The following is a 24,683-nucleotide window of genomic DNA, read 5'->3' on the forward strand; positions in this document are numbered from 1 at the left end:
GTTCAGACAGGAACAGAAGCACCTGTTACATGGTCAGTCTCACATGTAGTTCAGGATATAACAGTGAAAACGCCCCCTAAATGTTCCAACAAGTCCAACTGGAAAATGAAAGAGCGGTGGAAACAGCTTTACTTACCTCTGACTGAGACTTCTCCTCGTTCTGTGAAACGAGACAATAAGAAAAAGACAGACTCATTATGGGATGTCCCTACACTTGAAACCAAGCCAAGATCACATGTCCGAACTCATGTTCTAGAGTTCAGGTTAACACTTTTAGAAACTCAAAATTATGTGGTGTACAATATCTGGAAAGCAGATCTTTCATCCTGAAGGCATTTTGCAGACCTAGAGTGTGTCCTATTGTTAGCATTGCAACAATGCTAAGAAAGATTAACCACGGCCAAGGCTCACACGAACACAACACACCCTGCTGCTGTGCACCAAAACAATGAAACATGCAACACCCGTATGGATACACGCGTCTAGAAGGAAGAAAACTATTGAACGTTTCATCTGTCTTCGTAAATTATAATTACTGTAAAATCCTCTGAATAACACGCAGTGACTTTTTTTTCATACAATATCAACTCAATTATCACATGAATTGACTATCTTCATAATCGAGTAATCGTTTAGAGGCGTTTTAACTTTAACTTTTGATTTCAGTCTCTCTGATTTTGGTAGTCCTTTATGGAAACGGACTGATTATCTTTTGTGTTTAATTCAGTGCTTCTCAAATGCTTTTTGTTACCCCTTCCCAGGAAGAAAAAAAATATTTCGCATCCCCCTCCCCCCAACTTGACTATAAATAGTATCATTTGTCTCGAGCTAATACTCCATGCACACTCTGACAATGAGTGCTGCTGCCACCTACTGTAGTGGATGTGCAATTACACTTTATATTGCGGTAAAAAAAAAAAAAAAAAAAAAAAAAAAAAGTTCCAAGTGGTCTCAAGTTCCTCCCCCTGGCCTCTCAAAAACAACGCCCCACCCACACCCTTCCACGGGGGCCCGCCCACCTATTTGAGAAGCACTGGTTTAATCAGATGTTTAATAAGACATTTGTAAACATCTGCTTTTACTTTGGAAACACCAAAACCAAACCAGTACCTGAATCAGTTTCAAAACGATTGGTGAGTACAATAGCAATCCCTCTTATGTGATATTAATTGTTGTTTAGTTGTTTTTATTGCTAAACAATACCAAATAAACAACAATAATTGGTTCATAAACAGCAATCGGGAAAACAATGCTTTTGTAATACACTTCTATGCAAAATATTTTTTTTTTCAGAATATTCGATTAATCATGGAATAATCGATTCTAAAAATATGTGATACTGAGAGCCCTACACAGGTGCGTGTTATTTGTTGGATTTTATGGTAGATACTAGCAAAAATATACCGACTATAACAATCTGCAGAAATGTATGCAGAAAGAGACAGACTAAGTTTAATTAATTGGATTTAATTCAACCAATGCCCAAAAAACCAACAAACAAAAAAAGCCAAAGTGAAGTGAAATGCACATATGTGACCCAGTGAGGGATTGGTCAACATCCTGTATGCAAGAAGTCAATATTATCAAATTAGGACATTTCATCAAAAAGTAAATATAGATTTTGCCTTCACACCCAAAACAGTAAATTTGGTTTATTTGTTTTCACATAGCCCAGTTCTCAATCACATGGAAAGCCTTACAGACAATTGTCATAAGTAATGATTTTGTTTTTCTCCTCTGGCAGCAGCCACCTACAATGACATTTAAAAATTCCTGAGAGTCCGGTCATGTGAAGTTCAGCGTGAGCACCCACGCACACACGGAGCTGCCAATCAAACACATATGATGCGCTGCTCCTCAGTAAACAACACATCAGCCTCACACACGATGTGTGCTTCACGAGTAAACACACCCACTACACATCGTAAAACATCCTGACATGTTCACACGCCAACATTTTGGCACGCTTCCAATACTCAATCTCATCTGCTCAAACATCACGTTTATATGCCTCAGACAACCAATAAGATCTCGGCAGCCCGCTTCCGTCTCAAGCCTACCGTCAGTTGAAAAGATGTGACAGTGCCTGTGAGGGATAAAGTTGTCATCATTATGCGTCCAATCTGATTTCACTGCTCGGGCTCCAGGGAAAGAACCCAACTGGACTTTCTGGGAGTTTGTGTGCTACACCTGCCCAGGTGAGAAAGCCAGTCCATAGAGAGAGGAGGATCGAGGAGGAGGGGCTAATGGTGGGGTGGAGCTACAACTCGGATTGGCCATAGTGTAAACGTAGGCTGTCCCAAGCGAAGTGTGTGTGGTGTGTGTGTTTGAGGCTGTGGTTGGGGTTAAGTGAATAACAAATACACCCCCACACACGTTATTTCATCATTTTGCAAACAAAAGACAAAACACGTCGGTCTGGTTTTAACATTAACTGCTTACTGCACGCAACAGTTCAGAGACAGTGAGTCACTAGTTCAATAATTGATTAGAGAGAATTGACTGAAGACATTTCCACATAAAAATTGGAGTGACAGCCAAGAATTGTGGTCTGATTTATCAGCAAAGGTTCCTGTTTATAACAGAAAACTACAGTGACCTCTGGTGGCAAGAATCAGTAATGTAACCCATTTGTATACTCACCGTGGAGTACATGGAGGAGGTGCTGGAGACCAGAGAGAGGGACGAGCCATGAACTGGAGAGACATAAACAAAAACAAAAAAAAGTAAGACGTGACTCCGAGCAGACCCCCATTGAGCTAATGAGCCCACCCAACAGCCTACCCCAGCACAAGTCACCCTCGCCTGACCATAAAAGATTCAAGATAAAACTCCTACTCGGTGCAAGCAGTGGCACAGCCTTGGCACTAGTCTGCAAATGACTCAGCTACTAATCACACTTCAAAGTGTCCAGCCCACGAGGCAAACTCCTACTGCTCGGAAGCCGATTAGACGGAACCGGGGGGTGATGTCATCGCCCGTACCAAGACGCCAAGCCGGGCCCTTTCGGATTCAATCATTAACCTCTCAGTCACAAACGCAATGTTCATCTTGATTTGCACTGCACAGTCAGCAACATGTACTGGATGTACACAAAATAGCAGATGTGCTGCTCTGTATTTTGGGATTCATCTTATCGGACCAGATTGTTATTGTTTATTGTCCTTGCACATTTCTTCCTGCACAACAGGAGAACCCAAACAGACATGAGTTCATACCAATAGTGAAGTGCTATTGTTTGGCTTTTTTTTTCCCTTTTTTTTTTATTGTGCAAGTGGAGTCAAGTGGGTATGTCAATATTGACCAAGCAAGGTTGCACTCTGAAAAATATGTTTTCCTCCACTTTCAGTTACAGATTTTAACCTGTCAACACATATTATTTATTTAATTAATCAACCCGAGGGGCGTGTATTTGTGGGTGGAATTAGGTAACAGTGTGTGGTTGGGTTGCACACAAACTGGCCGGGTGGTGTTAGGTAGATGGGGTGACTTTTGTCCTGTCAATCTAGGCAGCAAAAAAAAAAGTCCAGTAATTCTATCCTGGCGACATGTATGTCTACGGACACAAGTACACATTATAACACAAAGAGCAAAAGCTACGTTTCTTGTATCTCTTTTGGTCTCTCACGCCTCTCACTGTGATCCTTGTAATTACAAAAGGAGCAGGAAACTATACGGCCCCAGCAACAATAACAAGCTTTGATCTTTGGATTAATGCTCATTTATAAGTGAGCACTCATTTCCTTGTGATATAGGAAGCATCTATTAAAGTGGCTGCTACAATGTACTTGAAAGTTGGAATTATAAATATTATTCTAACAAAAGTACCTCTATTCTAACATGCCAGCTGCATAAAAAAAAAAAAAACAAAAAAAACAAAAAAAAAACAGTCTGATATCTAACTGATCTGATCATAGGTTTACAAATGTATCCTGTTGTATGTTATCAAGTTTGCATATCAGCCACTTAAGCAAATCAAACACATATTTCTTTTGGTGATCATGAGACCGACAAGTATTATTATTATTATTATTATTTTTTTTTTTTATTCATTAAAAAAGAAATTAAGCTTGAATCCAACAACTTTACAAGGTACATAGGACCACACACTTCCTAACCAGATGGATGACAAAAAAGTTATTTTAAATATGGACAAAATATGTGCATTCATTCAAAAATATTTGCTCTTACAGTATTCGTCATAAAACATTTCTATCACAGCCCAACTTAACTCATTTTGTCCATTGTTTCACAAAAATCAACTAATCGAAATTTGAATTTTATTGAGGTACTTTAGTCCTACATATCATTCCAAATCCGCCACTAATTGATAGGCAGAGTCGCGTTGTAGTATAGGGCAGACAGAATTTAAGCACTAACTTAGCCATATCTACCATCGAGTGGTGAATGGTGATGTTGCAACTTAAAACTACAGTTAACCCTGGAATATTTGCTGTTTGGCACCCGCTGATTTGCAAATTCACTGATTTGTATTCCTTTGAATTTTAAAATTGTAATTTTTTTTTTTCATTTTTCCCCCCCAGGATTCCCCCCAATTACCCTATGTTTTTTTTTTTTTTTTTGTTTTTTTTTTTTTTGTGGAAAATGTTTTCAAAATTAACTGTTGATCAGATTTTTTCTTTTTTATATTTTATAGGTTTTGAGAGGGGAAAAATCCAAGATTTTTGGGCCGAGTTAAAATGAATCAAGGGGCCACTCAAAGTGTGGTCGAGGGCCACATTCAGTCCAAAAGCCGCCAGTTGCCCATCCCTTATTTAGAAGAACTTACCCAGCAGAATATATTGTGTATTTGTTTGATGCTTGGATCCATGCCTATGTAGTTATTTTCCTTGTACCTCTCTTGAATTATCAAGTAAAAGTTTGAATAAATAGCTTGAGGGCAGCTTTTTTGTCTCACCCGCCACGAAATATTCTTTTTTTCCCCACTAAAAACAATGCTCTCTATAACTGTGTTAACTGTGTTTCTCCCTCAGTCAGCCTGCTGGTGGACCTTGGCTGGATACTTTTCCCAATAAATAAGCTTATGAAAACAAAAACGTGAGCCGACCAAAGCCGATTATGGCTTTTCTCAGGGCATGGAAGGCTTATTCCTTAGAGAAGCAGTTGTAATCCTTCCTGCGGTTGTCTTCATATATTCATAATTGTTTAGGCACGGCTACTGGAAAATAAAATGAGATGGAAGTGTTGCCGTTTTTTCACCTAATTACAGACGTAGTGGATGACACCAGTCATACAAGATTGCACATGGCACACTCTGTCCACTATTTTAAGTTCTCGTACCTTCCTCAAAACCGTCGCGGAACGAGCCCGATCGGCTCATGGTGCGAGTCTTCTCGTCGAGGGACATGCACGAGTTCCTCAGGCGGTTGTCGCCGCAAGGGTCAAAGGTGACATCCTGGTTGGTCAGGCTGTTGTTACGCAGACCGGTCAGGTTGATATGAGCTGTGGATGTCGGGCTTGACGCTGTGGGAATTCAATTGTAAACAAAAACTCGGTCTAAAGGTTACCATCCTTTAAACTGACAGTCAGTTATGTCCTCCAACATGTGAAGTCAAACAGTTCACAATGTGAACATATTATTCGGAGGTGTCGGGTGTGGAGCGTACCAAGCTGTCCAAAATTGAAGCGGGTGCCGGAGGGGGAAGTGAGGCTGGAGCCGGGGGAAAAGGGGGAATTACTGGCTGATTCCTGCAGCCCACTGGTGGAGTGGGAACGCAGCCAATCACGGCCCTCCTCGGGACCTCGCAGCTGAGGGGGCGGGCCATACCTGCAACCAAAGCTTAATTAGTCTGTGAGGATACAACACAAGATTATCTGTGGATTCTCTTGACTGCTTTTTAAGCAGTTGATTTGATTTGGAATGTTTTAGAACACTTTTCCCCCCTTCTTTCGCAGCCAAGTTAGTAGCTGGAACCATCAGATGAATTCAAAGCTGCAACAAAGCGTTAATGGCAAAATGAACATGGATTCTTAGCAATGGGCAACCGACTGTGTGGGGGAAAACAAGAAGTCAACCTTGTTAAATATGACAGTGAGATCTGTATGATGGCAAAGTGGCATGCCTCTTTGCAGAAGCACAACACAAACCATGTGGGTGCCAACTGCCATGTGCCAAACGTAACATTTCAAAGCACCGAAAACAAACACAACTTGAGCACAAGCCCCGAGCAGTGAATGTAGACACAGGGAGACAGTACTGAAGACAAATTGGCGAACTGGAGTGAAAAAGCGGAACATGTCCAGCAAGCACGGGTGTCGGTACCTGAGTCCCTTCTTAGGCAGAGTGTTTCTACCACACAGTGGCCCGCTGTAGGAGAGAAACACTTCAGATGGGGAAGGAAAGGGAACATGCAGCTGCTTCTGTCCAACACGACTTAATAAAGTTGACTATTTTATATTTCACTTGTATGGTTAAATATACTTAAATCGACTACAACTCCTTATTTTATCATGTGACTGTCACATAAAGACTGCACCTCCTGCGTTTTTACCACAAGGTGGCAGCACAGAAACAGTACAGCGTAGACCACTAGACAAAAGGCACAGACACAAACAGTAGCAGATGTGACAAATGACCACACAGAGCTACATACTTCCACTTTCTACACTATAACTCAACGCAAATTCCTTCTTCTGTTGCTCTGAGTGTTGGTGCCTCACAACAAGCCTAACACCGCACACAGGTCCATTTACCTGTCCTGTTTCCGAGGCAGAGTGTTTCGGCTGAATTTAGGGCTAGCGGAGGGGGAAGAGAGGGGGCTGAGGAAAACGCACAACACACACAGAGAAAGAAAGATTCAGACAATTAAGCCAAAAAAAAAAAGATAATCCCTTTAGAAAACAATTCAACTGTAAGATTGTTGGACAGCAAACTTAACGAGAAAGCTGCAGGGAGAGGCTGATGTCACAGCCTCAAAGTTTGGTCTCCAGTTGTTTACGAGTTCTCCACTGACATACCTGACACGGAGCACATTTAACTTCCTCTTCAATGATCACAATTACGTTACTGTATACACACCAAAGCACTTTGTCTCACAGCTGGAGTGCAGACAGAGGACAAAGGAAATGCGACACTTCACTCGAATTCTTGACTGGTTAAAAGGGTGGAAAACATATTGGCTCCTTTACTTTGTGTGCTTCAGCAAAAGTTAGTTTACTTTAATTTATACCATTTAATGTCACGACTGAATTGTGTTTAACTATTGCATTACATTGAATGCAATTTATTTTTTTTTATTTTAAGTATATTTATCTCCAATATTTATCATTATCAATGCTTTCAATAGCAAACGAAAAGCAAAACAATACAAAAAAGTTTACAAAAATAAAAATAATAAATGCGCAAATAAATAGAGCCCTCTCTCCACAAAAAAAGTTATACAAGTAAAAATAATAGATAATAAAACACAAAAATCAACAATCTGAAACCATATCAAATAAGGATCATACAGTATTTAAAAAAAAAAAAAAAAGAGTTAATGCTATTTCTAATATTTTGGTAGCTATATGAGAATGGCAAAGCTACTGTATTCTAAAGCCCTTTTCACACTGCACTTGGTCAATGTGAAAGGGTCACATGAAAACTCAGAATGACCAGTTCCCAGCGTGCTCATATTTGCAAGTGCTGACATAGCAGCCAACCAGAAAGTAAAAATGGAGATTTTGCAGCTGGTAAGACAAATAATTCTAGCAAAATAACACAAAATCAGCCCACCAACTACTCTCAATTGGAGGCGGAGTCTGACATCAGGACAGCGCCGCTGTCGAAAAGAACATTTTCTAATTCGTGACACCTTGCCGTCCAGCAACAGTCCATTCTGTGAGCCCCGCCCCGCCCCTCACTTACACAATGAATTGGTTTGATGCCGGCGCCCCGCCAGATGCAGTGTGAAAAGGGTTTAATTACCAAGAATGAGTGAATTCTGTGTTCTTTGTTGGGACTTCAAATAATTGTCATACTGTAAATAGTACAATATTCTCTTTCTTTGGATAAACAAATATAAATTAAGCAACCCACTCTAACTCTACAAGACGAAACATTTGTTACCTATGCACCCTGAAAAAAGGTGTGCTTTTGTAAATGCACCCAAAAAATATATTGTTCTCACCTTTCCGACATGCCCGTCTTGACGCTGCCAGTGCGGCCCAAGGCGGACAGCGTGTCCTCCCTGTGGGTCCCGTGGCCTCCTCCTCCTCCTCCTCCTCCAGCACTGCCCAGGCTCATGTCAATGGACTCGCTGCTAGTGTGCATGCTGCTGACCGAGGGGTAACCCACGCTGCCTGTTCCTCCGTGCCCACCCAGCGTGCTCTCCCTGCTCTGTGCGGACGAGCTGCTGAATGTTGTGCCCCACGTCAGACTGTTGGACGGGCCAGTGGAGGAGTAAACTGAGCCTGGACTGGAGGCCTGTGACAGGACAAAGATTGCGTAAATTACTCCCAAGAAAATAGTAGGGCCTAATAAACATTTGTTTGTCACAGTTCTTTTTGTTTTTCTGATTTAAGGGTTTATTATTTTAAACGTAGGGATTGAAAGTTTAAACGTAGGTTTAATGAAAAAACAAAAGCCTACACACCCAAAACCAGATGCTTGCTGATGTTGTCACTTTATGATTCACACAACTTTTGATGAAGCCTTATGAATCATGTTAGAATATTACAAAAGATGCATGCACATACTTGTCTCTTATACCTTCAGGCAGTCACATCAACGCCTACAATTTCATCGACAGTCATGCACAATGCAACTTTGAAGATCATGTGACCAAACCCGGAAAACAGGTTTGCAGACTTCCTGTGTATGCTTGCTATGTTAGCAAGATAATGTTTTGCTGACATGATTGAAGAACTTTTTATTGTTCTAATTTATTTATTTTATTTTAGAAAAAAAATTGAAGAACCTAAACAATAATAATAATAATAATAATAATAATAATAAATCTTTGTCGGCACGGTAGTCGAGTGGTTAGCACGTCCGCTTCCCAGTTCTGAGGTCTCCGGTTCGAGTCCAGGCTCGGACCTTCCTGGGTGGAGTTTGCATGTTCTCCCCGTGCCCGCGTGGGTCTTCTCCGGGTACTCCGGTCTCCTCCCACATTCCAAAGACATGCATGGCAGGTTAATTGGGCGCTCCGAATTGTCCCTAGGTGTGCGTGTGAGTGTGGATGGTTGTTCGTCTCTGTGTGCCCTGCGATTGGTTGGCAACCAGTCCAGGGTGTCCCCCGCCTACTGCCCAGAGCCAGCTGAGATAGGCGCCAGCAGCCCCCGCGACCCTTGTGAGGAATAAGCGGTCAAGAAAATGGATGGATGGATGGATAAATCTTTGTTGTCTTACCTGTTCACTGCCCAGCGTGCCTGTGCCAGACCCAAGCACTCTGCCTCCAAACATGGGGCTGATGGTCTCACTGTCCACGCCTCCCAGCCCACCATCAGATGACTCCACCATGTTGGTCACATGATTCATGGTAGCATGGGGGTTGGAGATAACAGTGGAGTTCTTCATGTTGTCTGCTGTGGTGACTGGAGCCTGTTTGCTGGTCTTTCCACCAAACAACCTGTGTTGAATCAAGTGCACATGTGTAGAGAGAAATGTCAGTTTGAATAAATAGAGCTAGTGGTCCTAGTTTAGTTTAGTCCAGTCCAGGGATGGGCAACTTTAGTACTGGAGGTGGCCACAATTCTTCATCAATACTACTGATAAGTGCTCTTAATATATTCAATTTTTCATAATACATTTCTCAATGCATGCATGTATATATATATATATATATATATATATATATATATATATATATATATATATATATATATATATATATATATATATATATATATATAAGGAAGAAAAATCCACCAACATAAACTCCGGCCACCTGCTGGCTGTTTTTTGCAATAAATACCATTGCTTTAAGCACCCTCTGCATCAAGCTGCATCAAAGACTAGCACTAGCACTAGCAAAGAAAAAAAAGAAAGAAAAGAAAATATATGTATTTGGGAGTGAAGGACAAAGTATTAAAAAACATATTCATACGATTTTGGGTTTTAATGAGTTCAGTGCAATAACTAATTTTGTATTTTTTTTCACGAAAGTAAACAAACTCAAAATATTAATATTATTGAGGTGTCATGTTTGACCTGCATATTATTTCAAATCCACAAAACATATTACGCCTACTCATGTAGTAGTATAGTAAGCCATGTCTGCCATCTAGTGGTGAATTGCATTATTACAACTTAAAGGTACAGTAAACTCCTTATACTCGCAGTTCGGTACACCACAGCATTTTTTTTAATTTTTTTATTTTATTTTTGTATTTAAAAAATAAAATAAAAAATCATGGCAGGGAATTAATCAAGGGGTGTGGTTGTAGGCCGCATGTGGCCCCGGGCCGCCAGTGGCCCTTCCCTAGTCTAGTCAATATCAATGAGCTGAACTGGATTTGAAGCCTTTTCTTGTCCACACACTAGTAAGCCAATTAAACGAAGAAGTCCTTCCTCAGAATCCCAGCCAACACGCAACGTCATAACGCTCTCCTGTTTGTGCTAATCCTGGTTTAGAGTTAACTTAAGGAGTGCCGTTGTGACGGGCAAGAACAGAAGCATGAAGGCTCTTTGAAGAGTTATCACTCCCTGACATTAATGAGGGCACACTATTGAAGTAAGACTCCGATTAGCCAACACAACGCCCACCTTGGACACATTGCCAAGACGATGGAGGTTTGGAAGCTGATCACTTTGAGCTCAAGCTGAGCCTCTGTTTTACAATGACCTCTTTTGACCTCAGTGGTAGCGTGTGAGGACATATAAAACATGCCCATGTTTGATTATTACTCAACGCTTCAATGGCAAGACCAAAAGTAGGCAGATAACTGGTTTGCGTATGTGCTAACCTGCGTAGCGTCGGTGACGAAACCTGCTGTCTTCCCGTAAGAGGAACAGTTGCTGATCCTCCGCTTCTGAAGCTGTCAATATCTGAGACGCCCTTCTCCCGATCGGTCTGATTGGCCAGCAGACCTCCCGAACCGTTGGCCTTGGCCATGCCGATTGCGCTTTTCCCATGAGATGTGACAGACAGCACGGCGGCTTCAATACTGCTGGTGGACGAGCGGTTTCCATTGCGGGCGGCCGACCCCGAGCGTCCGGGCCTCGGGAGGCTGCGGTATTGAAGGGTGGAGCGTGCGCTCGCAGGGAGGAAGCCATCATCGTGGTGGCCTAGCAGCATCCCCCCATCCTGACCACCTGCCTTCAATCCCACCAGTGAGCGTACACCAGATTTTGGAATTTTCCCCAGAGTGGCTGAGCCACTGGTAACGGTGGCGCCACTGGCAGTTACCATGGCTACCATGCCATGGCTCTGTTTCTTGAAGCCAAACGTGCTTGTTGGTGCGCGGGAGGCATGCGTCTGGGGCTCTGAAAGGGCGTGTGTGAGCGAGCTGGCTGTGGATGTGTGGCTGCTAGAGAGTGATTGTTTCTTTGCTTCATCCGCTGCGTCAGAGGGTGAGCGGTTAAGGTCGTTAGAACGTGGAGAGAGACGCCCCTTTTCTGAAACCTTGACATCGTCTGTTTTACCTGCAAGACATACAGTACAAAACACGTCACACTCACACTGCAGCATCTATCTATCTACCTAGCTAGCTCGCTATCTAGCTACTGTATCTTGCTAGCTAGCTAGCTACTTTTTTCTTGGAGCTAGCTAGCTACTGTATCTAGCTAATTATTAGCTAGCTAGCTAGCTAGCTACTGTATCTTGCTAGCTAGCTAGCTACTGTATCTAGCTAGTTAGCTACTGTACGTATCTAGCTAGCGAGCTACTGTATCTATCTATCCAGCTAGTTAGCTATGGCTCTGTATTTCTGTCTGTCTATCTCTCTGTCCGTCCATCTATCATCCATATACTGTATCTAGCTATGATACGGACGGACGGACGGACGGACGGACGGACGGACAGACAGACAGACAGACAGACAGACAGACAGACAGACAGACAGACAGACAGACAGACAGACAGACAGACAGACAGACAGAGATCGATAGATCGATAGATCGATAGATCGATAGATAGCAACACAACTACAATTTTAAAATCAAGTATTTTACCTGAACTGTGGCTTTTGCCAGTGACAGAGCTTGTGGAGCATGTGCTACTTGTGCTTGTTTTGGTCCGAGGGGGTGTCACCCCTACTTGTGTGCTCGCACCTCTCCTCCAGGAACCGGTGTGGGACACAGAGGCAGTCTTTCTACCGGATCCACCCCTGTCTGACTCATCGGAGATGTCAGAGGGGTTTCGACGGCTCCACTTGGAGCCCGGCTCCATTTTGACCCCGCTGTCCGACCCTCCGTCTGGCCTCTTCACCTCGTCTCCTGACCAGGCCTGGTGCACTGCTGCCGACACCGAGTGCTTCTCGGCATCTGTCACAGGCTGACAACACACATACAGCATGTCAAATTGAACACTGCTGTACACTTCTTAAGCTGGAGACGGGGAATACAAAAACAAGTTTTCTGACTTCAAGATAAAGAGAATCAGATTTGATGAAAATGCTACTCTACTTGTTCATTTTGTTCACCAGTAAAGTGAGTAAACCTTATTAATACCCATGTCTTAAATTTTGGGGGGAAAAAAAAACATATTTTAGCGCATAGGAAATTGGCGGGTCATCATACAATTTTAAATCCAGTGTCCATCACAAGAGTAGCCATGTGTACATCAGCCAATCCTAATTTAAAAAAATAAGTCTAGAAATGTCTTTTAATTAAATGACTCAAAAAGTACCATTGGAGAAATAAAAGCTCAAACTTTAATCTTTCAATTAGCAACACATGTCAAGCCCATTTGGTTTTCTGAGTGGTGTCATTTAAAGCGGTCAGTGGTGGCAATGGTCAGTGTACAGTAGTTGATTATGCTAATGTTTACAACATCACGTTTGTAGAAGGTGAGTCAGTGCTAGACTAGAAATGTCATCCAACCTGACCAAAGTTGGCTCCTTCGCCGCAGTCTTCAAGTCGGACACTAAATTACTGCTGTTGGAATGACAGCTGCTTTCAAGCTGCTCCTGCAGTTGCCAAGGCAACGCTACGAAAACCAGTAGGCTGCTCCGTTAAAAGACTATTAAAAACACACCGTACACGGCATGCAGCCAATGTGAAATACGTATTTCCAGATGATGCCGACTACATCAACCTGCCCCGAATATTTTTACGCTCCTTTTTGCTTTCACTTCAAAACCTTGAACTGTGCAACAATAAATGCACTTTGCGTGTCCATACAATCCATTCTTCAATACGTTCTGTGAACCAAAGTGGTTCACAGTTCTTCTGTTTTCAATGATTTTAAGGAAAATATCAATAGTTGATCAAATGAATTAAACAGGGGAAAGACTCTCATTGGAAACGTAAATAATTCATATTGAATATTTGTAGAATCTTAAATTACCTGCGTGCTGAGGACCTTGCGCTGCGCTGCAGGTGTGTTGGCGTAGGAGGAGATGGAGGAGCTGGTGTTGATGTCATCGGTGTCGATGTTGTCGCTGATGCCACTGCTCACCGAGCTGCTGTCATCCCAACTGGACAAAGCACACACAGGAAATGAAAATAGGCACTTGCAAGAACCGTATTTCCAACAAGTCCGACTAGCAAGTTTGGAAGACGGTCCTCCTCTCAGATGTTTAAGGCAGATGTCAACATTACACACCTGACTAGTTTTAAGAGAGCCATTATACGGAGCATCTACACAAAAGTGGAGAAGAACCATTTGTGTATTCATGAATTCATAATCTAACATTTGCAGCCGTGCAACAATTGCAAATCAGGAGGGGGAAAAAAGAATCTGGTGCGTCGGACTGCCCGGAGTTTCTTTCTTCTTTCTTTGTTGGCAATCTAAATGACCTCCGCTTGGGTGCGCGCACGCACACACAATCATGCACAGTGGCTGAATAGGGTTGTCTATCACATGAACAAAGGCTCACTGGAAGGGTGACATCATGGTTTGTGCGTGTTTGGGGGTGTGACAAACTCAAACAGACCCATCTGAACAGAGCAAACACGCAAGGAGTTGATGCGGAATAAATGCATAAATTTGGAAGTGTGTGCATGTGTATGTGTGTGTGCTGGTATTAGCTGGGATTCAGTGGGGAACAGGAAGTCCGGGAGGTTGGCAAACATGACTTTGAAAGAATCAGAGGGAGGCCGATGATGATTGGCCACTGAATAGTTGTCTGCTCCAGAAAACACATGCACGCATGCACACACAATTTCAATTTGCAATTCAAACCTTCACAGCAATTATTCATATTAGGGCTTCAATGAAAAATTATGCTGAAAATCAATTAATCTGTCAATCTTTTTTTTTTTTCAATTAACCGATAAAAAATCCATTCTTTTATTTGAAAATATAATTTCAAATTGACAGTGCAGAAAATGCATAAACATGAAATGATGATGATTTAGTTACTGATGTCAGAAAATGTCAGAAAATATACCGAAATGTTGATCACCGCTTACTAAAGTAAAATCATGTGTTTACAAACGCCTTATTTTGTATTATTGTTGGTTATTTTGTTTATCAAACACAAAAGATCAGTCTTGTTTCTCGGACTACAGAAATCAGAAACTTGCTGTTACTGAGTTTTACTGTTGAGAGGATAAAATCAGAGGATTTGGACAAATTTAAGATAATAATCAACTATTAAAATAGTTGTTAATTACTTTGATGATTATTAGAAATTTAATCATTTAATTTTGATTTTGACACTTCTAATATTTATTTATTTATTTATTTATTTTAAGCTAAAACAACATTGGCAGAATGAAAGCATAGAAAATGTGAATACCAAGTTGGTTTCACCAACACAACACAGTAAATCAAAGAGCAGCAGAGCAGCAATTCAACACCCTTTGGAGTTGAAGGCTAAAAGGTGCTTGGAGATTTAGAGCGACCGCAGCAGCCACAGGGGAAAGTCCCACACAGCAGAATGAAAGCAAGACATACACAAAGCCATAAAGATCTCAAGACTTCCTGAACAAGACGGAATCAAAGTCATCGCTAAAAAAGACGTTTCCGCTACAAATTACGACAACTCTTCAAATTAAGTGCACAGGACGCACACATACACATCTACCTGTTTGGGGTGCCTTGGTTGCCGTGGGAACCAGAACGCTGCAGGAAAACGTCAAGCTGGACAGAATGCTTCATGACTCCATTCCTCTAAGAGCCAAAAGTCTCACACGCTCTCCCTGAGTTCCCTCAGTGTCTCTCGCTCGCCCGCCCTCTCTCACCTTGGCTGCGTTCCTAGATGGGGCTCCTTTGTCACTTGCCGCACCGATGCTTCATCCCTCGGGTACTGTTTGTCTCTCTGGACTATCAGTGAGAGAACTGAGGAGGGGGGACAGAGAGAGGAAGGACCAGCCCTGCTGCTGGTAACACGAGCCTCCCCCAGGACTGTTAACCGGTTCACCGCTGAGGTCGCGCCACTAATAGAGAACACCGAAACGCGCACGCAAACACGGCCCGAGCCCGGAATAAGCCTCTTGGGCCAAATTCAAATCAGACGGCAACACAAGTCAAAGCCGCATGATCACAGAGTGAAAACTGAAGGACAATCCCCATCCCACTGTTGCCTCACTGCATTTTCCTGCGATGGTTTATGTGTGTGTGTTCAACTGTGCAATTTCCCAGACAGATCCACCCTGACATCTCTAATTAGAGATGGGAGTAAACGGCGTGGCCCAGCCCACAGCCTCCTGCTGGCGAAGCTCGCCGCCAGTTGACAAGCGACCAAGCTCTTTACGGCCAATCACGGGAGACCCGGGCATTAACTTGCAAGCTGCTACTGCATGGGAGCGAGAGCCACTGGGAAGAAGAGCACATGATCTTATTGCTTTTCCATTTCATGTATTAAATACACGTTTCCCCAAATACCTAAAACTAATTATAATTCTGCGTGAAGGGAAAGTTGGGAAAGTCAAGTCATTTTTATTTTTATTTTATATGTTTTATGCCCCCCAGTAGTCTAAACACAGCATTCTGATTGTGTTTGTTTTTATTCATTTCAGGAACGGCCATTTTGCCACTTGTTGATGATGGGAAATAATATCACTAGGGGTGTTAAAAAAAATCGATTCGGCGATATATCGCGATACTACATCGCGCGATTCTCGAATCGATTCAATAATAGGCAAAATCGATTTTTTTTAAAAATTTTTTTTATTTTATTTTATTTATTTTTTTTATTTTTTTATTTTTTATTTTTTTAGGATTCACACCTTAAGCATGGAAGAATGTTATATGAACGGAACATTAAGCCTTAATATTTTATTTTAATGCTGTTTAAACATGAAACAGATTACAACCTCTATAAGACTGAAATTTCAGATAAATAAATAATACATTTTCATATAAATCTTACACTCTACAAGCTTACTGATTAGTATTTTCTAAATTTGAATGAAAAAAAATCGCAACAATCGACTTATAAATTCGTATCGGGATTAATCGGTATCGAATCGAATCGTGACCTGTGAATCGTGATACGAATCGAATCGTCAGGTACGAGGCAATTCACACCCCTAAATATCACAGTGCCTAATGCTGCATTCAAGGAACGTAGCTTTTCCAAGTTCTGACCTGTAAGCGTCAGAGGCGAAAGTAAACAAACAAAATGGCGGAAAGTGATAAACTGTTTTTTTGTTTTTTTGTTTTGGTCCTCAAAACACATTTTGTCCTTCGGCAAACTTGTCTTTTCCCAATTTTACTTCATTTATGTATTTATCTATTTCATCAGCATTCCATTCAGTTCAGTAGTTCACTGTATAATTTCATGAAGAGAAATAGCATACTGTCACGTACGCTGTGTTACATGAAGTTATGTCAAATATTTGTGAATGAATCAAGCTATTCAGATTTTTTTTGTAAAATCTATTTTATGTAGTCACTCATGTTGCAAAAATAAATGTGACTTCAAATGTAAATGGAGGATTGTCTATGAAGTGACGAATATGTACAAAACACAGCATCCCGTGGCGCAGTATTAAGCGCTTGTAGCTTGGTTAATGATGTTTTAATTAAAGTGTTTAAACTATCAAAACTACTGTGCTAAATAGACGATTGAACTACGATCTACTAATCATCAATAGATCATCGATCTATTAATGGAGTGGATCATGAAGTACCTACAATTTTTTAGATGCAATTGTTTTGATTGCTAAAACATAACTCATGGTTTCTACCAGAATGACACAAGTTAACAAATCTAAAAGAAGCTTGTAACAGAGCAAAGAACTGGAGGATGAGAAGTTTTGAATTCCGAATCAATGTCTCTATTTAGAGTGCGTTGTTTTCCCCCATGGGTCAGAGTTCAGGTGACAAACATTGACGTGACGAGCCGAGTGGGGGAGGCAGAGTGTCAGCCAATAGGAGTGCCATCGTCTGTTCTGAGAAAAAGACTGTTTGCTTAACTTTTTTTGGTATGTTTGTGTCCCTACAGGCTGTGGCCGGTTGGTCAGCACTGACGCATTGTAACCCCCCTCCTGAAAAACCTTGTCTGAGTCTGGCACATGCACACAGGAACTCTTGCAGGCCCAAATATGCACGCGGCCACAACAGAGCTGCAGACCAGAAGTAAGGGGATTTCCTGTGTTGGAGAGGCATCTGCTGGTCCAAACCATACAGCTGGCGTGTACCACCCCAAAATCATCATCCCTCTACTCTTGGACAAAAGGACCAAGAGTACAAATCAGTATCCAAACTTCCGCCAAAGTGTATTAGTGTCAGGTGAGAAGCTCTCAGGTAACTACAGTACGATGATGTTTTCCTCCTGTTGTAAATTCCTCGTTATGCAAGCATTAGTTTACATCAGGCACGTTGTTAGACAGCTAAAGGGTTCTTCGGTGTGCCATTTTATATCAGGCAGATTTAAAAAGGGAATGAGTTCTAAAAAGCGGAAGCATTGGGTCCACTGGTTGATGACAGTAGCCCGGTTAAAATAAAGATGGATTGACAATGACGGAAGAGGGCTGGGTTGAGAAAAAAAAATCTAATAATTGATTATTTTAATATCTCTTTTTCCCATAAGAAAATCGAGTTTTAAAAGGCCAAGTTATTTTTTTTTTATTTTACCGCTTGTTTGTGTGTTTGTTTGTTTTTTACATTTACTGTTGACATGATTTTTTTTTATTTATATTTACAATTTTTTAATTAGAATTATGAAAATATTTTCATCTCATCGTTGCTGATGCCAATGTTTGTGTAACACTTAAATTAATATAACACCTAATCATTTATCTAATTACTTCTTTCACAAAATTGAATTCAATGTTTTTGGAGTTATTATAATGTCCTTCATATTTAAGAAGACTGGATGTTCCATAATTAATCAATATCGGATTGAAGTGAGGTAAATCGAATTGGGCGGTGGGGGGTGGGGTTGTTGGTCCAAAAAAACTAAATCGAAATCGAATCAATCTGAACTGGAATCAATTGAGGAACTTAGAACTGATACCCAGCCCTAGTGCACCGACTGTTGACAATTGCCGAAAATTCATTGACGTACCGACCTCTGCTTATTACATTTTTAATTTCTTGCCCTTGTGGACTTTGCATATACGGTAGGAGTAGCTTCAAGAGGCAAGGAAGGATGGGAGATGAGACCCGGCACATTCTGGGCCTGCAACCAGGAGGCGTATGGAATGAAAATGGCACAGACGACCCTGAACTGACGAGAAATGACATGATTGGACTTCACACTCGGGAATGTCTTTTCCTATTGTCTCCCTGTCTGTGCGAAGAAAACATTTGCTATCTGCATTCATGAGATCGATCAAAGCCCCAAGACCCCTCCGGTCGCTTCCCTTTCACGCAGACTTCCTCCCGTGTCTTTCGTGTTTGCCCTGTTTGATGTGTCAACACACTCGCATTCAAACGACTCAACCGGATCCACACTATAAACAAACTCTTCACACGTGATGTGCAAAACCGAATACACGCACAACACAAAAGGGACATTTAAAAGAAAAAGAAGCCAACTGGTACTAATCAGGAGTTCTTTTACTAGCACACATATTCCTTGTGCATTCAAAACGTTCAAATGGCACGTCAGTGCTAGAATGGAGTAGCCCCAGAGCTGCACATCTGTGATCCATAGTTTTGGCACTCCTGAGGGTCGAATAATAAATAAGCAGTTGCACTGCTGGGTAGCTACAAGATACAAACAAACATCCTTCTTTCATGCTCATCTGCTTTCCATGGGCCACAATTAAAAAACCTTTTCTACTCTACTATTGATTCATACGTCTTTAAGGTTTCTATACAACCAAATCCATCACGTTGTGACATCAACACACAGCATGCATGTTTGAATAGATTAGTATTGACACAGCAACCTGTCGTGTCGGGAAGCACTCAAAAATTAAACTAACGTGAAATCCCAAATAAATCCAAACTATTCTTTGCCTTTGCTCTCCTCCTTATTCTGCATGTACTTGTTGGTGACCTGGTTCCGATTCTGTCTGGATCATAGACTTGGAAGCTAACCTCTGAACTCCGAGTTTTCCTTCAAACACTCCACTCTGTGTTGGAACAGATGTTCCTATTAAAAACTCAGATGGAGGAGATATGTTCTGAACATACAGACAACCACAGCGACCATAAAGCAAATTTCAGCATGAGTCTGTCTCATCTGATAATGTGAAGATAAAGAAAGTAAGGATGCAGATAATGCAAAGTCCTATGTTAAAATTCAAAGCACTGAAATGATAGCTTAGTGCTCAGTTTCAGTTTATAGTATTGTGGTTTGAGTGGGCGTTTGGGAGAACAGTTAACGTTTGACCTGGCAGCCTGCACTGAAATCCATATCTCGAAGATGACTGTAGGTCATGGCGCCTCAGACGCACACACAGCACATGCAGCTTTTCTTATGGCTGGAGGGCACTTATTGAAGAAAAGCTGGTGTTTGTGTCGGTACGGTGAACGCAAGTAGACGGCAAAAAAAAGAGAAGGGTTGGCCGTTCGTATCAGAGCAAATATTAACTAACACTCAATGACGTAGAGTGAACCAATGTACTTTTCTTTAAAAAAAAAAAAAAAAAAGCATCAATCTGCAATGACTTGAATAGTCAATGTCACACTAGTGCGTCATCATCAATGTGAACACGAAAACAAAGCAAATACTGCATCATACCAGCAGATCCTTTTCACTGAGGAATATTGCATTTGATTTATTCTGGTCTGAGACGGTAGGAAAATTAAGGAAAAAATATAGTAAAATAAGAAAATTATTGGTACTCCAATTAAGCAAAATTATTTGGCAACACAAGAAAATTTTACTTAAATTTATTTACTTGTAAGATTTTGAAAAATAAGAAAATAATTCTAGGCCCATATCATCCACAGTGGTCTTGAAAATAGTATTTTTAGACTAAAAACTGGTAATATTGACTTTTTTCAAGCTGTCATATATCGAACAATTTTCTTAAAATACATATATATTAATTTACGTTTGGCCAGCTTAGCATGAGTGTTAAGAAGAGACGTAACGGGTCCCATATTGATTATATGTGGAATAACACAGACAGGTATTGAACCCACAACCTCCCAGTCTGAGGGTTCACATGCTACAACTAGACCACTGAACTGGTAGTGTATTTACTGGAAAGCGGAAATACGAGCTGAGTAAATATAATGAAACCAGTTTACAAGAAATAAAATGCTTACAATAAAGTGCTATATTGTTCGTTTGTCTTATTGCTAAATTATGCAAAATCTTAAAATAAGAACATTAAACTCAGAAACCCCAGTTCAGGGCCTTTGATGTTGGTTAGTCACCTTAAAAAGGTGGAAAATGTTTTGTTTTAAGCTACACAGTACTTAAAACTGTCTGTTAGTATCTTAAAATAAGCAGAAAGATCTTGTCTGACAATCTATTTTACTTAAAATAAGCACATTTAGGTTAATTTAAGAAATTATATCCTACTTAAGATTTCAGTAGTTGCAGTGGAGACATCAGGCAGATGGAAATCGACTGATATGTACACAAGACAACATGAAAGACGTTACCACAGTCATCATGTGACCGTTTTTAATCAACAACTAAGTAATATGAGGTTTTAAAATGGGAAGATCGAGTGGTGCCAATGATCCTGGTAACCCAACAATGACTAACCCATCAACCAAACATTCCTGGCATTCGAGAGTAGGGAAACAACTAAGACCAGCACACACATACAAAGAAGGCTGGGACGCCCACACACTGCTGAATAGGGTTCGAGTTAGCAAGGTCTCCCCGAAACAGCAGCTGGGGCGAGTATTGACAGGTTGTTGCTATTTACAAGTCGGGTCTGGAGGGAAAGCCACACATACTGTATCCATAGTTTGACCCCAGTCTCTACAGTTCTACAGGGAACAGGTTTGCTCGCTCATTAAAACAAGACTAGAGGGAAGAAGACCCAAGGTAAAAAAAATAATACAATAAAATAAATTCTCTGGTGCAGAAGCTATGGTGAAGGTGAGTTAAGAGCGGATCGACATGCGGGTGGGGGGATTTGTTGAGATCCAGATGTTGTTGGTAGTGATAAAGGAAGGGGCAGCCTCTCTCTTCCGGTACTTGAGGCCAACAGGGGACCGAGTCAAGTCCAGACATGAGAGTCAACAACCTGAGGGAAGGGGAGTGTAGAATAGTGTGTGTGTCGAATCAGACCTGAGGTGAGGACAATTTGACCATCTTAGCACCAATTATATTTTATGTTCAATGAGAGGCCACTTTGGAATTGGAAAATATGGCATTCTCTAACAAAATAAAGCAAACAGTACAGGTTTTAGTCATGTTTATATTACATGGGTTGTACCAGGACTTGTCTTTGTTTTTGGAGGGTGTTGCTGCAGTCATACACGGGTTGTTGGGAAATAGACTAGCTGGGACATCATATAGTACATAAGATTTGGTTTCCTGTTAAATACTTTCTGACCACATGTTGACACAAATGCGGGACATATATGAATATGAATCTAACAATGACCATAATGTGGTGACTGGGCTGCCATTTAGAGGCCGAAAACAAATAGCTCCGAGAGCACGCAGAAGAGGAAACCTCTGCCAAGGCCAAACATAACATATATAATCATAGCATATAGCAGGAGATTGCTGTACTGTACAAGAAGGTAGAAGGTCGAATCAACCAAGCGTGTAAAAGCCGGTTTAGGCATTTGTAAACTTGCATTTTGCGGCTGAATGATGGATGATACTGTGATACAGTCCTTTAGGTGGACATTATTAGCACTGTAAAGTGGGAAATTGTAATCATCTCTCACACATGATATTGAAGAAGCCATGTCTGCTATGTTCCAAAGTCCTCCTTGTCCCATTTGTGGAAAGTCATTTTAAACATATTACAACAAACATACCACGACTGCAAGCAAAAAAAACTTAAAAAACAGCAAATTGAAATTGTTGTGTGGGTGTTGCAGATAAAAGCTCTACTCGGGTGAGGAAACGAGCTACTGGCAGACAAGCTGCACCTCATGACAATGAACCATCATTCATGGATCAAGCAAAGAATTCTAAACAGCTGTCTGACTCACAATAAAATGATTCTCCACATCATGTGGGCAGACATAATAATGCACCCCAATGTTAGCTTTAATGGAAAATGTTTTTTATTTTATTTGAGGCAGCCAATGTGGGACATTTAAGTTAACTGTTAGCCTAAACATCAATGAAGTGGATGATCTATTACGCCAACTAGACTATGCATTATCGATCTGATCCGTTTGGCTGATATTTTGTTAATTTTATGATCGCTCGTAATGTCGTAATTCGCCGATATGATCAAACACATGACCGAAAAGGTCAAATACTCTAAAATAGCCAGCGGTGAATGAGTTAAACACAATTTACATACCGTACATACTGGATACAAAACAGGTACAATGCATAATATGTAATGTGGTCCAATACTGGAGTTGTATCAAAAATTCAGAAAACTCAGCTTTGATGTTTTCAAGCTGCCAGAAATTCTGGTGCATCTGTTCGATATTAAAGCCACACTGAATGAGGAGACAAAGTTTACCCAGCAGTTTTACATCTTGGGAGGTAGTATCAGAGGCAGTCTGTGTTTTCGATTAAGGGACTGAAGTACCCCCAAGAAAATATTTTGTATGTCACCCCTAACAGTGGCATCATCATAAATGTATTTTCTGATTGCCGGATGACTTTTTGCAGTCTCCATCTGAAACAATGAACTGTGAGGTGTTCCTAATATTTTGCTAACTCCATCAGCCTTATTATCATCATCAACACAAAGGTAGATCTTTTGATACTTGCACCCGTAACATAATGTCGCCAGTAAATTCATAAAGCAAATGCTCACAAAACCAGTTTCACACCACACAGACTCAACATTCAAACATTCAAATCAGATGACACCGTTATAGATTACTTCCTTTCTCTACAGCTGCAGAGATAAATTTTCCTCTCCCCGACTGACTGTGTCACTGCCCATGGTTCAGTGCCTCCATCGGGATCTGGCATGCCCGATATATTAATCTCACTGTTGTTTCTTGTGGGACAACTCACCTGAACCGTCTTATCATCTGTTCTTTGACTTTTAACTTGCCACTCTCACTTATCTCTGAATTCATCCACTTCATCATCATGGTCATGTGGCAGCAGTGTACCACTCGAGCCACGCTACCTCTCCAATTCAACACTCTTTAAACCCATAATCTCTTCTGACTGATTTGTCCGGTTTTGGAGATCAGCTCTTCCAAAAATAACCAACCATGGCTTCATGGCTGGAGATCCCGGGATTCTCTTCATCCATCTCCCACACAATCCTTCAACATTGAGTAACTTCTAATGGCATACCCAACTAGATCACACCTCATAGTCTTTCACATTCCAGCCTCGTTACCACAGGTGTTCTACAGGGGTCTGCCCTGGGGCCCCTCCAAATTATGAGTTAACTTCCTTTTACTTCTGATTGGCTGGCAACTGGTTCAGGGTGTCCCCCGCCTACTGCCCGAAGCCAACTGGGATATGCTCCAGCACCCCCGCGACCCTTGTGAGGAGCAAGCGGTTAAGAAAATGGATGGATGGATGGATTTTACTTCTGTTATGTTTGTGTACCTATGTACCTATGTATTAAAATTTTAATGATAAGTATTATCCAATGTCACAAACGTTACTATTAGGGGTGTCAGGCGATTAAATATTTTAATCGTAATTAATCGCATGACTTTAATAGTTACTCATGATTAATCACTAATTTCACATCTGTTGTAAATGTACAATAAAATATACAATAATTTTCCCCCACAAGTTTTCATACACTTGTTAACATAAAAGTGGGAAAACATGTTAATGCTTTTAGTCATTGATCAGTAATTTCATAATAATTGATAAAATTCTGTTAAAATTAAAAGAATGTACTGTTCTTTAAAAAACAAGTGTGAAATTGATTTGTGTTGTCATTTTTCTGCCACTAGATGGCATAATTACATTTGTAAGACAATGGCAGCTCAGTGCATTTTTCTTTTTCATATAAAAAGCTTTCTAATCTTTAACATGAAGTAACTTGTGAAATTATCCATATTTTTAAAATTGTAAGCTGCAACTTAACCCCAGTCTCCCAATATATGCATTATTATTAAATTTATTACTGCTAAAATTTGATGTGGACG

At 40.9% G+C, this 24,683-nt stretch overlaps 1 protein-coding gene and 1 long non-coding RNA gene across 8 annotated transcripts in view; one reads left to right on the plus strand and one right to left on the minus strand.

The window, feature by feature from the left end:
• The window catches only part of nav2a (neuron navigator 2a), an 89,272-nt gene that overhangs the window by 14,832 nt on the left and 49,757 nt on the right, over positions 1-24,683 (minus strand). For 5 of the 7 annotated variants that reach the window (XM_077519427.1, XM_077519424.1, XM_077519422.1 and 2 more), the window contains 11 exons: positions 13,449-13,578; positions 12,113-12,434; positions 10,906-11,584; positions 9,350-9,569; positions 8,130-8,425; positions 6,715-6,780; positions 6,284-6,328; positions 5,628-5,788; positions 5,302-5,484; positions 2,644-2,696; positions 137-160 (listed from right to left, as the gene is read on the minus strand). In XM_077519427.1, the coding sequence (XP_077375553.1) occupies positions 137-160; positions 2,644-2,696; positions 5,302-5,484; positions 5,628-5,788; positions 6,284-6,328; positions 6,715-6,780; positions 8,130-8,425; positions 9,350-9,569; positions 10,906-11,584; positions 12,113-12,434; positions 13,449-13,578 (2,179 nt within the window). The remainder of the gene's footprint in view (positions 1-136; positions 161-2,643; positions 2,697-5,301; positions 5,485-5,627; positions 5,789-6,283; positions 6,329-6,714; positions 6,781-8,129; positions 8,426-9,349; positions 9,570-10,905; positions 11,585-12,112; positions 12,435-13,448; positions 13,579-24,683) is intronic. The other 2 variants (XM_077519428.1, XM_077519425.1) reach the window with 1 other exon arrangement.
• On the plus strand, positions 17,572-19,285 carry LOC144017644 (uncharacterized). Its single transcript, XR_013283225.1, has 2 exons — positions 17,572-17,783; positions 18,621-19,285. It is a non-coding gene; the product is annotated as an uncharacterized LOC144017644 (long non-coding RNA).

Source organism: Festucalex cinctus, chromosome 4 (genome assembly GCF_051991245.1).
Source record: "Festucalex cinctus isolate MCC-2025b chromosome 4, RoL_Fcin_1.0, whole genome shotgun sequence".
NCBI classification, from domain to species: Eukaryota; Metazoa; Chordata; class Actinopteri; order Syngnathiformes; family Syngnathidae; genus Festucalex; species Festucalex cinctus.